Source organism: Nyctereutes procyonoides, unplaced genomic scaffold (genome assembly GCF_905146905.1).
Source record: "Nyctereutes procyonoides isolate TBG_1078 unplaced genomic scaffold, NYPRO_anot_genome, whole genome shotgun sequence".
Lineage (NCBI taxonomy): Eukaryota > Metazoa > Chordata > Mammalia > Carnivora > Canidae > Nyctereutes > Nyctereutes procyonoides.
Genome location: NW_026575025.1, coordinates 10894630 through 10910517, shown reverse-complemented (window position 1 = coordinate 10910517; position 15888 = coordinate 10894630). Strand labels below are relative to the sequence as shown.

At 57.2% G+C, this 15888-nt stretch overlaps 1 protein-coding gene across 1 annotated transcript; it reads right to left on the bottom strand.

The window, feature by feature from the left end:
- Positions 1 to 86: 86 nt before the first annotated feature.
- MAP3K11 (mitogen-activated protein kinase kinase kinase 11) lies at positions 87 to 15405 on the bottom strand. Its single transcript, XM_055313522.1, has 10 exons — positions 14135 to 15405; positions 9328 to 9508; positions 8985 to 9133; positions 8703 to 8878; positions 8330 to 8573; positions 7723 to 7836; positions 7049 to 7184; positions 6870 to 6961; positions 1598 to 2008; positions 87 to 972 (listed from the first exon to the last, which is right to left on the bottom strand). Exons 1-10 carry the CDS (start codon positions 14871 to 14873, stop codon positions 635 to 637), a joined length of 2580 nt encoding a protein of 859 aa, XP_055169497.1. The 5' UTR covers positions 14874 to 15405; the 3' UTR covers positions 87 to 634.
- Positions 15406 to 15888: the final 483 nt, after the last annotated feature.

Below are 15888 nucleotides of genomic sequence, written 5' to 3'. Positions count from 1 at the left end.
CTTGGGGGCACTAGGTCACCAGGTGTGTGTGATGGGTTGGATCTCCCCCATCTGCCCCATTACCTTCAGAAAGGTGACAGGCTATGCCTGGGGAGACAGCTTGGAGAGTTTATTTGGCTTCATTGGATCCTGAGGCCGAGGCCCCAACCCTGGCCGGGGCAGCAGGAAGGCACCCAGAGAGTCCTAGCCCCAAATGACCCCAGGGCAAGGTGAGGGTGGGTGGGGGGGTGCCCAGGCACTGAGCCCTGGGGCAGGGGCTATAGTAGCAGGGCCTGGTCAAAAGTGCTGGTGACAGCTGAGGCTGGCCCCTCTCCCAGGCACATCCCCTCCTTCCTGCACCAACCCTGGGGAAATTCCCTGAGACAGGCTCTGGTCCTCCCAACCAGCTGGGTACAGTGTTGGGCCCCAATGGGGCAGTTAAGTCGGGGGACCCACAGGTTTCAGGTGTGTCGGGGGATGTAGGCCCCCCATCCAGTGTGAAGGCTTCCTGTGCAGTGTAGTGTTCCTGACCCCCAGAAGGGGTGGGGTCCCTGGGGGAAACCAAGGCAGCTACAGAGGATTGCCCGGCTCCTGTTCCAGTGTATACTGTGGCTCCTCTAGGGCAGCTGGAGCATGGGGGAGCAGCCCGGCCCACTCACGGCCCTGCCTCTGGTGCCCACGGGGCCTGGGCACCTATGTCTTTGGTCTGTGCCCTGCAGTCCTGAGGGCCCCCCCGGAAGGGGTTGGCGGGTGGAGAGTCCCAGAAGGGGTCTGAGTCTGGAAACAAGGTCCAGGGTGCCCGGCGGGGCGCAGGTTGTGGCGAAGACAAAGGTGAAGGCCGGGGCCCAGCTGACACAAAGCTCCACGGGTCGATGCGGCTGCGAAGGGGTGAAGGCCGTGGTCGGCTGATGAGGCCCAGGGGTGGTGAGCGTGGGGTGCCTGGGGTGCCAGGAGCCGAGCGCGATATCCCAGGTGGGGGTGAGACAGTACTTCCTAGGGAGTGGGGAGAGGGGGCCTAGGGTCAGGCAGCCATCGGGTTCTGGGCATCCACCCGAGGCACTGCCCAGCTCTGGGCCTTGGTTTTACCATCTGCACAGGGAGTGCTTGACTCTGAACTTGCATGCCCCCCCGCCCTGTTGTGCTCTGCTGTGTGTGTGTGTGCATCTGTTTAACTATGCAGTGGTTAAGAGCAAGATCTCTGGGGTAGAGGGGCCTGCACTTGGATTCCAGCTCCGCCTGGTACTGGTGGGAGCCTTGAGTCCCCCATCTCTGTGCCTTAGACTTCCTCATCTAAAACATGGGTATGACTGGAGTGCCTTGTGCACAGGGTCCCCCCCACTCCCCCGGGTTGTTAAGTGAGACAAGGTCTCTACAGCAGTAGGAACAGCACCTGGCGCCAGTTAGCAACCAGTAGGCGTTTGCTCTCTTCACCCCATGATGATTATTCCTAGTATTTCACAACCCGCCAGGCCGGGCCCCACCCCATCCCCCTCCACTGGGTGACTGAACTTGGCAGTCAGCCCCCTATAGGCGCCCCCAGTGCCCCAAGGGCCAGGTCTGGCATCCAGCAGCCCCCCTCCCCTCCGGCCCCACAGCGGGCAAGCCACTAGCCACTCACCACGCCTCTCTTCCTCACGCCGGGGGCTCTTGGCCGACCGCTGGCCCACAGGGACCCCCAGCTCCAGCAGCAGGGGCGCGGGGGCCGGCGGGCCGGGGGCATCGGGGCTCAGCGGGGAGGCGGGGGCGTCAGGCGTCTTGGGGGAGAAGCGGAGGAGCTGGGACGGGGGCGGCTCGGCAGGGGACACGGAGGGCAGTGCGCGGGGCGTTGGCGCGGTCTCCCCGCGCTCCCGGCCCGGGCCCCCAGGGGGCTGCAGGTCTCGGCCCAGGCCCAGGGAGGCGAGCAGGGCGGTGCCGCGCAGCAGGGCGCGCTGGATCAGCTTGGGCGTCCCGGAGCCGCTCCCGCGCTCCGACAGGCCTGGGCGCCGAGGCTCCTCAGGCTCCGGGCTCCCCCTCGGCCGCGGGGGGTTACCTGCCAGCGGGGGCGGGCACATGTTAGGCCGTCTTCGGGCGGGGACCCCAGGGACCCCTCAGTGGCCCTGGAACAAGGACTGAGTTCTGCTCCCCACCAACGTCTCCCCTGACTCCCTTATTCCCCCACCCAGTTCCTCCACCCCGCCGGCCTCCCCCCACCTCTCACTCTCTCTCTCTCACTTTGGCCTTTCAGAAAGGGTGGGTATGGGAGGGCAGTGTAGGCTAAGGAGCCAGCAGGAGCAAAGCCTGGGAGGCAGCTAGGTGCCTTGGAGCCCAGAGCTGGGGGCTGGGGTGAAGAGAAGGGGTGGGGCTGGGTCCACCAGGAGGTAAGCAGAGGCCAGATCCCAGCTGACTTCAGTGGCCTTAATGGGCAGCCAGGGGCATCTGCAGGACTCCAGGGACAGAGCTGGGACCTGTGCCCTGTGCCCACCTCCTTCCTGGCTGTTCAGCCCTGGTCCTTCTGCCCACCTGCTCTTATTCCATCCGTAGCTTGAACTGGGCACACAGGTCAATTACACTGTACACAACAGCCCGGAGAGGCACACATCACTGTTCTCATTCTAGAAATGAGGAAACTGAGACTTGGGTGGTCAGTTGTTTGTGCCAGGCCTGAGATCAGTGAGTTAGGGGCATTATGTTGTCTGATCCTCGTGCCCCAGGGGTTCCAGGCTCAGAGAGGTTAAGGGTGTGTCTAAGGCTGCACAGCCAGTGAGGGCTAGAGATGGCTTCACTCCAGGTGGAGGCAACGGAGTCTTTTGCTCTCCACTACTTCCTAGCCAGACTCTGCTCTGGATTTCAGGACATCAGTGTCCTACCTATGGGCCTAAAGTTGGCCTGACTCCATTCTAGACCACCAGGGGTGAGTGTTGGGAACCTGACATTGAGGAGGGGGTGGTGGTAGCGCCACCTATGATGGCCTCCACAAAGCCCAAAGTCATCTTTGGCGCTAGAACTTGCCACTCTCCATTACCACTAAAATAAAGCCCAAGCTCCTTGGCTAGGTTTTCAAAGCCTTCCCTTACTCCACGTACCTTGGGCCAGGCCTGGAGTGGGACATGGGGCTGAGTGTCCAGAGGAAGAAATGCAATGCTGGGGAAATTGAGCTTTTACTACCAAGACTTGGTTCAGGGTCCCTTTTCTCAGTTACAACCCTGATCCAGTCTTTGACTTATCCCTCCTTATCCAGGCCCCTGCCTTTAAAATGCAAATTGGCTAAATTCCCCATCACCCTTCCAGAACTGGCTCCTGCCTGCTTTTCCAGCTTCACCCACTCATTCACTCAACTGACATCTGTTGGGACTGGGCTGGGCCCCACAGACCTGGGGGATAAAGGCCTGCAACTCCCTGGCTCTCAGCTCTCCTTGAGTTCCAGCCAAGCTTCCTTTTCCTCGGGTGTGATAAGCCCGGTGCCTGCACACACGCTACTCCCTCTGCCCAGCAGACCTTCTCCACCTTGGCTTTCCATGATCTCTTATTCACCATTTAACACCTAGGTGAAAGGGCGCCTCCTCTGTGAAGCTGTGATGCTGTTAATTATAGTAAGAAATATATATTTGGTCTTCATCTCCTTCTTGGCACAGAACTTCTAACTAAAACTCTCAGATCTTACTCAGTGATAGGTGGGTAGAAGTAAAAGGAGCATCTTCTGCTCTTCCTAGCCAGCCCCTATGAATCACATTTAAGTTCATATTAACAAAGTCATTTTTGGAAAGCCTGTAAAAAATGGAGGTCTAGTTGCCAGGGGAATGAGCCACATGACTAGGCAGCTGGAGATTGAGGTCTATCGCCAACAGCCAATGATTAATCAATTGAGCATGTGCACGTAATGAAGGCTCCCTAAAAACCCCAGCCAGAGGGTTCAGAGAGCTTCTAGGTTGGTCAGTACATCAAGGTGCTGGAGGGTGGCATGCCCAGAGAGGGTACTGAAGCTCCACACCCCCTCCCACATACCCTGCCCTACATATCTCTTCTCTCTGGTTGTGCTTGGTCTGTGGTCCTTTACACTTAGTTGGTAATCTAATAAGTACACTGCTCTCCTGAGTTCTGTGAGCTGCTCTAGCCAATTATCATGCCCAAGGGGGAGGAACCTGAGATTTAGAACTGGCTAGTCAGAAGCACAGGTGACAGCTGGGACTCGTGACTGGAGTCTGAACTCGGGTGGGGGGCAGGCTTATGGCACTGAGCCATTCACCCAGGGGGTCTGATGCTAATAACTCCAGCTAGACTATGTCAGGACTGAACATGAGCCACACCTGTGGTGTCAGAAGTGGAGTTGGCAACACCTAGAGGAGAACAAGAGCTTTTTCCTCTTCTAGAAGCCTTCCCTGAACCCCTCTTCACCTGAACAGTTATTGCTCACAGCATGCCTGATACAGCCTCTGCCTCTGCCCCACCACTTACTATGGTCGGCTCTACTTGTTCGTTTCTGAGCTGCCCTGTCCACCAGACTAGGCCCTCTCCCGGGTCAGGGCAGGGCTGATTTCTAATAGGTCCATGCCTGGCTCATAAAATGCATCAATACATGTTTGATGGAAGGGTCCATTCTTACGACCCTAGCAACAACCACTTAAGGTAACTGTTATGATACCACTTTAAGGTGAAGGAACTCACCCTTTACAGTGATATTAAACAGAATAGGGGAAAACATGTTTAAAACCAGGAAGAGAGGGCAGCCTGGGTGGCTCAGCAGTTTAGCGCCACATTCGGCCCAGGGCATGATCCTGGGGACCCGGGTGAGTCCCATGTCGGGCTCCCTGCATGGAGCCTGCTTCTCCCTCTGCCTGGGTCTCTGCCTCTCTCTCTCTCTCTCTCTCTCTCTCTCTCATGAATAAATAAAATCTTAAAAAAATTAAAAATTAAAAAAGATTTTATTTATTTATTCATGAGAATACACAGAGAGGAGAGAGAGAGGCAGAGACCCAGGCAGAGGGGGAAGCAGGCTCCATGCAGGGAGCCCAATGTGGGACTCGATCCCGGTTCTCCAGGATCACACCCTGGGCTGAAGGCGGCGCTAAACTGCTGAGCCACCCAGGCTGCCCAATAAATAAAATCTTAAAAAAAAAAACAAAAAACAAAACCAGGAAGAGAAATGAGACAAAGTTAAGGGAAGGTGGACATCAGTACCCGCACAAAATGAGAGCATAAAGACGTTCCTGTGCTCAGTGGCCTGAGAAACAGGTTTCCAAAAGGTTAAGTGCCTTGCTCAAGGTAATGCAGCAAGGAGTTCCTTGAATTTGCCTCTAAGCTTCCTAGCATGAAGAGCTGGCAACCCTGTAGTTTAGGATAAAGCAGTACAACCACCCTTGACCCAGAGATGAAGGTGAAATCGCCTCCATGGGGCCTCACAGAGAGGAGGTGCCATGTGACAGTGGCTCGAGGACAACGTGCTGCACAGGGACGTTCTCTCGGTAGAGGCTGACTGCATCCATCAGCAGGCAGCTTACTGCGACCTGTTCCCCAGTAGTATAGCTGACGCCTAGGGCAATCTCACAGGATCTGTTTTGATTCTCAGCCAGGCTTCTGGTTCTGGTTGTAGGTCAAGTTCATGTACTCTTGTGGGCTCAAGACACCCACTGGAGTGTGGGCTTATGCTCGGGAACCCAGTACTCGGCCAGCAGTTGGGCTGGGGTTGGTGAGATCCTTCCAGATAAGGTGCAAGCTTGAGAAGGAGGGGTTCAGGCCCTTGTGTCCCTAGTCCTGCTTCCTCCAGAGGGCTCTGCAGAATATGGTAGGGGCTGCTTCAACCTACACACCTGGGTTGATGGTACTTTAAGTTCTCTCCTGGCCCTTCTAGCTTGGTATGTTCTAGAGCAGGTGAATCCAAGCTGCCTGCTTGGCCTTCTAATTCTCAGTTCAGTCCCTGCAGCACAGCCAGTTGGGGGCAGTAAAATTTCTGGACCGAGGAGTGGTACTGCAGATGTCTAGGACCTGCCTCTGGAGTCAGACCTTGGTTCAAATCTCTATTCTGCTGTGTGCCCTACATCAAACCACATAACCTTCTGTGCCTCTCTATGATGGTGCTAATGATCATACCCACCTCACAGCATTGTCTGGCACGTAGGAGGCACCCAGTAAATGTTACCCGTTGTTACTACAATCAAGTATAACTCAAGTAAGGGTGGAGGTGATATGCTGGGTGGGGTGACAGGGGCTCTGATGGGACACAGAGGCAAGGAAGGATGCAGCTTCCTACCCTTTGCCAATCCTGAGCTGAGCCCTTATCCCTCTGAAACAGGGGCCCTGCTCTCTGCCCAACCCTACTGCACTTCCCAAGCAGTGTGTATGTACCCAACTCTTTCTTCAAAAAGCTTCTAAGTCTCTCTGAGTTCAAATCCTTAGCTGAGGGCTCTAGGTAGGTTACTTTACCTCTTGGAGCCTCAATTTTTTCATCTAAAATGGCAATAATAATAGCACATCCTTCACAGGGCTGTTGATCCGATGGAATGCCTGGCACCTAGTAATTGCTGCTATCCTCGTGGAGGACAGAGAAGCTCAGAACTGCCCCAGATGCAGTGACAGTAGGCCCTGGATCCCCACCTGCTCAGCTTTCTTATCCTCTTATCTACCTAGAGGATCCCTGGAAGGGACTCTGAGAAGTGCCAGTGTGGCAGCCACCTGCCTGGCTCCACTATGCATGGGTGGTCTCCCTCCCCTCTCTGAACCCAGTTTCCTTTGGATCCCAAATGGGCCCTGTTATCCTTCCTTCCCTACAGCCTGCTGAGGCACAGTATCTCCACAGGGCTAGGAAAGCTCCCTCTTGCAGGCTAGGCCTGAACCCAGGATTAACTTCCTATAGTTTTCCCTGCAGTAGCCACAGGAGTACAGCAAGAGTCTGCTGTGGGGTAGATAAAACCACTCACCATTGAGCATTGGGGGTGTAGAAGGAGATCCCAAGGAGGATGAGTCATCTGAATCCAGGTACCACGCAGCTTCATCCAAGCGGGACCTTCTCCTGGGGAGTGGAGGGGAGTTGGACTTCATGAATCTCAGAACTACCGGGAGGTGGACAATGCTGGGCTGGGGGCACTCAAGCGCTCACCTCCCATTCTGGGCTTCCCCAGGTTTGGGGGAACTGGGACCCCAGGCCCAGCATGCTCGCCGCTCTCCATTGCTGGAGTCCTCCAGACGCCGGGGGGATTGGCGGCCCCATGCCTGGCCTGGTTCTGCAGGCTCCACTGTAGGTGGAAAACCAGGGAATCTGAGCTGAGGTCAAGAACTCATGATAATGAGAGGTGGGCACCAGGGACAACTTCTTAGAGGATGGGGGATGAGGCTGGAACCCATACCATTCTGAGGCTGGATTTGGGGCCACAGAGAATTTGAGCAGAACTGAGATGGGGTAGGTGGGTTTGGGTCCTGGGGCTAGCAATGGGGTGGGACATCTCATCTAGTCCTTCCGCTGGCATCTGTGCTTAATAGTTAGCACACCGTGGCAAACTTGCCTGGGTTTGAATTCTGGCCCTGTCCATCATTAGCTGTGTGACATTAGGCAAGTTACTTTTTTCACTTTTCTCTTCTCCAAATTTAGATAAAATGAATGCTGTCCAGGGAACTTGGAGCTATCAGTCTAGAGACAGGGAAGGGAGCCTGGATGTGGGGAGTTAGAGGAGACAGTGGGTGGAATCCACCTCCTAAGACAAGGTCTGAAAGAAAGATAAGGGGCGGGGTGTATGTGTGTGGGGTGGGGGGGAAGCATGGGAAGAGGTTTCTTACACTGGATCGCCCGGAACCGGGGGAAGGTGGGCGAATCCCCAGCTCCGACCTCGAAGACATTTCTCCTCCGGTCCAGGCCAGGTGAGGCCTGCACAGTGATGCGGTGTTTGAAATCTGGTGTTGGGGGGAAAGCAGGGTTCAGGTTTGTGGTGGACAAGAGCCAGGATTCCAACCCTCAGGGTCCTCTCGGCCAGCTCCCAGGCCACCAAGGCAGCGCAAGGACCGGGCCTGGCACGGTGGCTGTGTGACCGAGGCCAGCATCACTACCTTCACGGGCCCCAGGTTCTCGGTAAGAAAAGCAGCCAGCCTGGACGCCGCCACCATCAGAAGTGCGGCGGACTCGCTGATTCCCGGGAGGACACCGTCCGGGTCCCCAAGGCCTCACCGGCACTTTCCTGACCCCGCCCCTCCCCGGCCGCCAGCAAAGATTTCCACCGGAACCCGCCCACACACGAAAACAGCGCTGTGGGCCCCACCCCTGCCAGCCTTCAGCTTACAGGCCCGCCCACCAACACCCCGACCAATCCCAGTGTGGCCAGCACGGCCTGACCCCACCCTCCGCTCACGCAGCCAACGGCTGGGCGGTGCGCCGGGCCCCGCCCCTTACCGAGGGGCATGCTGATGCGCTCGCCGCCGTCCCGCGCGCGGAGCTTGCTGCGCTTGAAGGTGCCGCGCCGGCGGCGTACGTGCGGCCGCTCGCGGTCCACCTGCTGCAGCAGCAGCGTCAGCTCGCGCTCGAACACCTCCAGCTCCCACTGAGCCAGCAGGTGCTCGCGCCGCCGCAGCTGCTCCGCCTGTGACCGCTGCTCACGCGCCGCGCGGGTCAGCTCCTCCTCGCGGCTCAGAAGTTCCTGTGCCCGGAACAGTGAAGGCGGTGGGATCAGCCGGGTCTGGGCCCTAGCGTCGCCCCCCCGCCCCCCGCCCCAAGGAAACCGGGGAGGCACTTCCCGGCGTTTCTTTCCAACCTCGTGACCCCCCACCTTTTCCTTGGCCCGCAGCTCATCGAAGAGGCCTTGGATCTCGCGCTTCCAGCCTTCCTGCATGGAATGGAAGGAGTCCCGCGGCATTTCCCGCAGGACTTGCGCCTCTAGCGCCTCCAGCTGCTGCAGGATGGAGGCAAAGTCGGGCCTGCGATGGGGGTCCTGCGCCCAGCAGTCTGGGGACACGGAGTGGAGGGGGGGACAGAATGAGAAGGGGTCTGTGGGTGGATGTGTCTTGTGCCCAGGTGCTCTGCCCCGCCCCCTCCAGCCCCTTCCCCTTACCTGCCATGAGCTGTGCGAAGGGCTCAGGGCAGGTGGATGGGATGGGCAGCGTGAGCTTGTTGACGGCTACTCCGTAGGCCACAGCAAGGCAGTCGATACCACGGTAGGGCACCTCCCCAGTCAGCAACTCCCACAGCAGCACCCCGAAACTGTGGGCGAGACAAAAGGTCTGTATCCACTCCTCTACCTACTCATTGCCATTTCACCCCAAAACAACTAGGAACCAAATGACGGGTCCCTCTCCACTGGGCACTGCCTCTCTACCCAGCCCTAGATTTTGGCAGCCACCTGTGTCCTCCTCAGCCCCACAGATGGCCTTGCCCAGTCTCTACCCAGGTCTCACCTCCAGACATCGCTGCCCTTAGAGAAGGTGGAAGCCTTGATGACCTCAGGAGCCATCCAGGCATAGGTGCCTGCAGCACTCATTTGTGTGGTTTTGTGCCACTCTCGGGCCAGGCCAAAGTCCGTTATCTTCAAGGTCTTGTGGTCCATGTCATCACCTTCAATGGGCTGCAGCAGCAGAACTGGGGAAAAGGGGGGCTGGATTGTGGGTGCTCCACATCAGGTAGTGGGGACACGGGAGGAGCTAGGAGCAAACCATCACCTGACAGACATGCAGGCTAGGTACTGGGAGCATAGAAGTGATCTTGCTCTGGAGAGTTCACAGCTGGGGTTGGGGTAGAATCAGAGAGAAAGAGCAATACTGGGAAACTTGTGGAGGGGCTACTTGGGGCAGGGCATATACACTCAGCTCTAACACTCACAAAGCAATCTCTGAGGTACACACCATTATCTTCATTTTATAGAAAAGGAAACTGGGCAGAGAAACAACTTGCCAAGATCATCTGCAAATAAAGAACAAATTTCCACCACATCTATGTGGTTCTAAATCCAGTGTTCTAACTTTTCTCTAATGCTGCATTGGATAGAAACCCAATGTGTCTTGTCATGTTGCTGAAGCAGGAGAATGAACTAGAACCTCTCTTGGGAGGGGAGCAGGAGGGAACAGGAGGGAACTCCTTGGTGAGAGAGGAAGCCCAGCAGGCCCCTGGTCCCCTTATCGCCTCTTGGCTAGTACAACCACTCCCGGGAGAGAAAGACTCCAACAAAAGACGTCTACTGATGCAGTTGGATGTGAAGAAATAGGGGGTCTAAGAACTGAAGGTTCTTAGAAAAGAAAGAAGCTGGGGATAAATGTAGGAGTGGATGGTCAGACTTGGCAGGGGCTCATGGTGTTGACCCAGATGGGGCCACCAAACTCTGTACAGAGAGGAGAAGCAACAACTTGCAAATCTCTCATCAGGACAAACGTGGCTCAAATGAGAAGGTTTTGAGGACAGAAAGGGTATAAAGTCATAGAATCATCGAGGGTTTGAAAGGGCCTCTCACTTTTCTACTTACTGCAGAGAAGTGACATCCAAGCCAAATACCTTACTGCACATATGTCATTTTAGGGCACATGCACCTCTCAGTTCTCCTGTCCAGGGTGACAGCACCCCTCTGGGCACAGCTCAAGGTACTGGGACTGGACACTTAACCTAACCTGGCGAAATGGAGGACTTCTCAGGGCTGGTGGCGGAACTAGGATATTCACTTTTCCAGGCATAAAGCTATAACCCCCGATCCTGCTGCAGGCCAAACTCTCTGGGCCTTGTGGGGGCAAATGGCACTGCTGTCCACCTGCTCCCTTCTGTCTTTGATTCTGGGGCCTCTGCCTGCTTCTGCTGCCCCCCCCCCCACTTTTAAAGATTTCATTTATTTATTCATGAGAGACACCGAGAGAGGCAGGCTCACTGCTGGTGGGACTCTGATCCCAGGACCCTGGGATCATGACCTGAGTCACTCAACCACCGAGCCACCCAGGTGCCCCTTCTGCTGTTTCCTTAGGCCCTCCTCTAACCTCAGCCTTTCCAGTGCCAGTGTTCCTCAGAGCCTGGCCTCTCCTCAAGCTCTGCCCACTGCCCTCAGGCTGTCTTGGCCTCTCCCAAGTGCCCCACTGCCCATTCCCCATTGGCTTCTCCCACATTTGGAGCTCTAGGTCGGAAACCAATTCAGCTGCCCATCACTGCCCTGTCTGATGTCCAAAGGCCCTCAACAACCACCTTCATCATCCTACCATACCAGCAAATCTTCCTACAATTTCTCCTGATTCAGAGAATGGTCCTACAATCCACCCTCTCCTCTGAGCCAGACTGACGCTGAGTCCCAAACAATTAATAAAGCTAAGGATGAAAAAAAAAATAAAGCTAAGGATGATAACAAAACCCACCTCAGATGGTTGTCATAAGTATTTAACAAGATCACACTTTTTTATTTTTTAAGTAGGCTCCACACCCAGTGTGGAGCCCAACATGGGGCTTGAACTCACAGTCCTGAGATCAAGATTTGAGCTGAGATCAAGTTGGATGCTCAACTGACTGAGCAACCCAGACACCCAAACAAGATCATACTTCTTAAATCCTTAGCCCAGGGGGTGACATCTAGTATGAGTACCCTAAAGATTGTCAGTTGTCCTAAAGATTAGTCCTCTACCTTCTCATATGGAGTCTCCTTGCTGTCCTCTGTCAAGGGTCCTCCCGGCTTTGCAACAGCCTCTGTCCTGGCTGTTGGAAGCTCAGAACTGGACCACTTAGTAGACACTACATAAGCTCATTCCAAAGCAGAACCACAGCAGGGTGGGGGCAGGTGGCTGGAGTGGGACCAGGCAAAGGGGTCTATGTATGGAGGCTGGAGAGGGACTCCCATCTCCTCTGGTAACAGGACCCACCCATCCTCTTGAAGACCAACTGGTCAGGTCTCTAGCCACTCGTACCTCACAGACCAGTGAAGGGCTTCTGCACCAGCCTCTCTGGCTGGGGGGCCAGTCCCCTTTTCCATCAGGTAATCTGAGGCCCAGAGACACGCAGCCTCTCATCCAAAATCTTGGGACATCTTTGTCCTAGTGGCCTGTCACCTCCCACCACCAACTTGGCCTGACACTTCTGAAGCCTCATCCTTACCTCTGCATCCCCTGCTTTTTTCCAAGTGCCTTGAATTTGTCCCAACCCGATCTGCCCCTTTGGTGTCTGATATAGACCTTGGGGAAGGGGTGGTCAGGAGCCACCTGGAGTGGAGAAGGCTGGAGACCCCAAGCTCAGTCCCATTCAGGGCCCTGGCCCCCAGCCCCTTCCCCAGGTCAGCCTCTGTGGGGCCAGGGAGTGGCCTGGGCAGCTCACGCCTCTTCCGCTTCCCTCCCATGGTCCCTACTTCTCCTTTCTGGGAGGCTGAGACCAGGTCTCCAACTGGGAAGGGAGTCCTTTGGGGGAGAAATTGGGGGAGGTCTGACCCAGGCTGGGCTGGCTGGTCAGTCCTGTGACTCGTGGGCCCAGAGAATTCCCCCTCCACTCCCCGCCAGGCTTCCTCACAAGGCCCCCATTGTCCAGGAAAATCACGGCATTGTTTCCTGCCTGTGCCCCCCCCAGCCCAAGGACTCCCCCCACCATCCCACAGACAGCACCCCAAGCTGAGGACTGGGGTCTCCAAGGTGGGAGGCCAGGCTCAGCGAGGCTGAGGGCACCTGGCCTGTCCTTCACCATCACCCAGACTCTGGGAGAGAAACAGGGGAAGGGGGGGATGCAATCCCTGGCTCCTTCCTCTCCCACAACACCCCCCTCCCTTGGTTCTTTCCTCCCCGGCAGGCAGCTGGGGTGGGGAGGGAGCAGAGGCTGGAGCAAGGGCAGGAAGCCGGCTCAGGGGCAGCAGGAAACGCAGGAAGCAGTGGGGAGGGTGGGGAACAGGGGCCTGGGCTATTGTTCCATTTTTTCTGGAAAGAAAACTGGAGGAAAAACAGAAGAAGGGAGTCCCCTCCCCCAAAGCCTTCGGGGAATCTCCCTTGGATTGGGGCAGGGAGTGGGGGTCCCTGGAGGGCTAGCGCCAGGCTGAGCACTGAGAAGTACCCCACTGGATGAGAGGAGTAGGTGGGGTGGCTGGCAGGCCTTCCCTTGTCCCTCCGGGCCTGGCAAGGACTCGGATATTACTGGGTCATGGCGTCCTACTCCCCACAAGCCACTTGTATATGGCCAGCCCAAGCCAGGTGGTCCAAAATATCCATGCTCACCCGCCACCAAGAGCTGCCCAAGCCTCTCTAATAACCCATCAACTCCTTCTGCACTTCCTATTGCTCTACAGCCTGGACCCTGGTCCCTCCCTCCCCTGGCAAATCTAGCCCTGTGTCCCCACTACTGGGGGCAGGGTAGGTGGCTCTGAGTCCTGCCTCTTTGCCTTTGCTCTGCTCATGTTCTACTCGAACATCCAAACAGGGTGCCTGCTTTTGGCCTGGTGTGAAGCTTATCTGCTCCAGGAAGCCCTCTGAACCTGTCACTTGCTTGTCCTGGGCCCATGCTGGGCAGTGTGTTGGGCCTGAAATGGCTGGTGATGCTGTACTGGACTGCTTGAGTCTCCCTTAACCCCACCAGGCCCACCCTAAGTGCTAATTCCAGGCAAAGCCCTCTAGGTGATCCAGCCCTGGAATGTTCCCCCACATAGCTGCAGACCCACTGTGTGCCAGGCAGCAGACACCAGGCTCACCCAGCCCCTTACACCATTTCACCTTCCTGGTCACTCCCTTTTTACAGAGTCCAAAATTGAGGCTCTGAGTTGAAATAACCAGTTAAAGGTCATGCAGTCAGGGGTATGGGCAGAGCCAGAATTCCAGCCCTGTCCCCAGCCTTGACCACCACTGGTTTGGTGGGGGCTTTCCTCTCCAAGATCTCTGTTCTGGAGGAGTGTCCTACCCCAAGAACAGAGCATCAACAGCATGGGCATGAACTTTAGGGGGGAAGAAGATGACTGCCAGCATCCGGAGCTCTACTGCCTTGAAGTGGTGCCCATGGTTAGGCAGGACACTTATGGCTCACTTGAGAGATCCCAATTTTTTAACCTGGTGGCTGTGAGCCAGGGTCAAAGACTCCTGAGGCTGGGGTGTGAAGGACTGTTCGGTGCCTGGGTCTCCTGCTTTGCGGCCAGTGTGGGTAAATGGCACCCCGACTCTACTAGGACTCCCCTAGGGAAGGAGCTCCTGCCTCGAGTAGATCCCCTGGGGACTCAGCTGAGAAGTTGGCTGGTGTGTGCTTGGGCTGTGCCACCCTCCAACCATGCTCCCCAAAACTCACTGTTGTTGGACTTGAGGTCTCGGTGGATGACAGGCACCAGGGCCTCACAGTGCAGGTAATGCATCCCACGGGCAATCTGCACAGCCCAGTTGACCAGTACGTGGGGGGGCACACGCCGCCCAGCCAGGGCACGGCTGAGGGGCCCACCAGCTGCGTACTCCATCACCAAGCACAGGTTGGGCTCCTCCAGGCACACGGCCTTGAGGGCAATGATGTTGGGGTGTGCCAGCATGGCGAAAAGCCGGGCCTCCTGGCGCACACTCTCGGCTGTCACACTGATGTCCTCATCAGGGTCCTGGCGAGCTGCCTTCACAGCCACCAGCTCACCTCGCCAGCTGCCGCGGTAGACCTTGCCGAAGCCACCGATGCCGATCACCTCCTCCAGCCGCAGCTCTTGGAAGCTGGCCACCTCGCAGGGGGGTGGGCCACCGCCCCGAGACACATAGTTGGATGGAAAGATGCCCACCTGGCCACCCACCTGGCCGGCCCACCAGCCCTCATCGCCTGAGATAGCTGCATCCCGGGACAGCACCTCCACACGGTCGCCCTTTCTCAGGGCCAGTTCATCCTGCCCATTGGGCTCATAGTCAAACAGGGCTGTCCACACGGGGTTGGCATAAGCCGCTGTCTTCGGGGACCCCTCTGGCCAGCCTCCGCCACTGCCCCCACCGCCCCCACCGCCACTGCTGTTCCATGACCCCAGTGGGCTCTTGAGAAAGAGGTTCTTCAAGGGCTCCATGGCTGGAGTTGATTTGGGGGCAAGCAGGGTATCTTCCCTGGGTGCCCCTGGTCCCCACCCCTGCTGGCTGCTGAGGCCCTAGTCCCGGAACCTGGGCATCCGGGCCCTGGCCCTCAGCTCCAGACCCACACCTCTCTGGGGAGCCAGGAGTATTGACTCCCGGCCCCCCGCATCTCGGGCTTCTAGAGGGCCACCCAGGGCAGTGTGGTCAGGCTCTGGGGGTGGGACCCCGGGGCCTCCTGCGTCTCACCATGGCCAGCTTGGAGGGGCCTGAAGTCCCTCCGTCCCAGAGCAGTCCTGGGAGATTGGCTCCAGCACTCGCCAAGTGCAAGGTGGGGTCCGCAGCGGGCAGCGCGGGGACTCGGTTGGGTCTCTTTGCGCAGGGGGTGGCTGGAGTGTTCCTAGTTTGGTCGAGCTGCCGCTTCCCAGTCCGGCTCCCTCAGCCCGACGGCTCCAACCCCGTTCCCTTCTTCCTCCTCCCTTTGTACTTTGGCCCCGGGGGCGGGAGGCAGAGGTGGAGGGTGGAGTTTCACTTTTTTCCGCTCTTCTCCCTCTTGCAGGAAACAGCATCAGATGACGCGGGCGGGTAGCGCTGCTCCCCTCCCAGAGGCTGCCGGCGCCGGTCCCGGGAGTTCCCGGGTAGGCGGGCAATGAAGGGCAGGAGGGGATGATCGCCCCGAACACCCATCGCAGAAGGTTCAGGGTCAGTGTTGGTCTTTGCTAAGGACAGGCCATCCCTTCCGCATCCGCAAAACGGGGTAAAGAACCTGGCTTGGCAGTGGGGCAAGCCTAGTCTTGGCTCCGAAGTTGCAGGACTGCATAACTCATCTTTTCGCCTCCTTTCCTTCATAGCTGAAATAGGGACCAGAAGCTCTGCTTGGGATGGGAGTGGGCAAGACTGGAAGACGGAACTGGCTGCATCTCAAGCTCTTGGAACGAGTTGTCTAAGACTGTCCTCTTCCCCTTACCTGGGAAACAATCCACTTCTTCACCCCTAGCCAAGTGGGCGGAAACC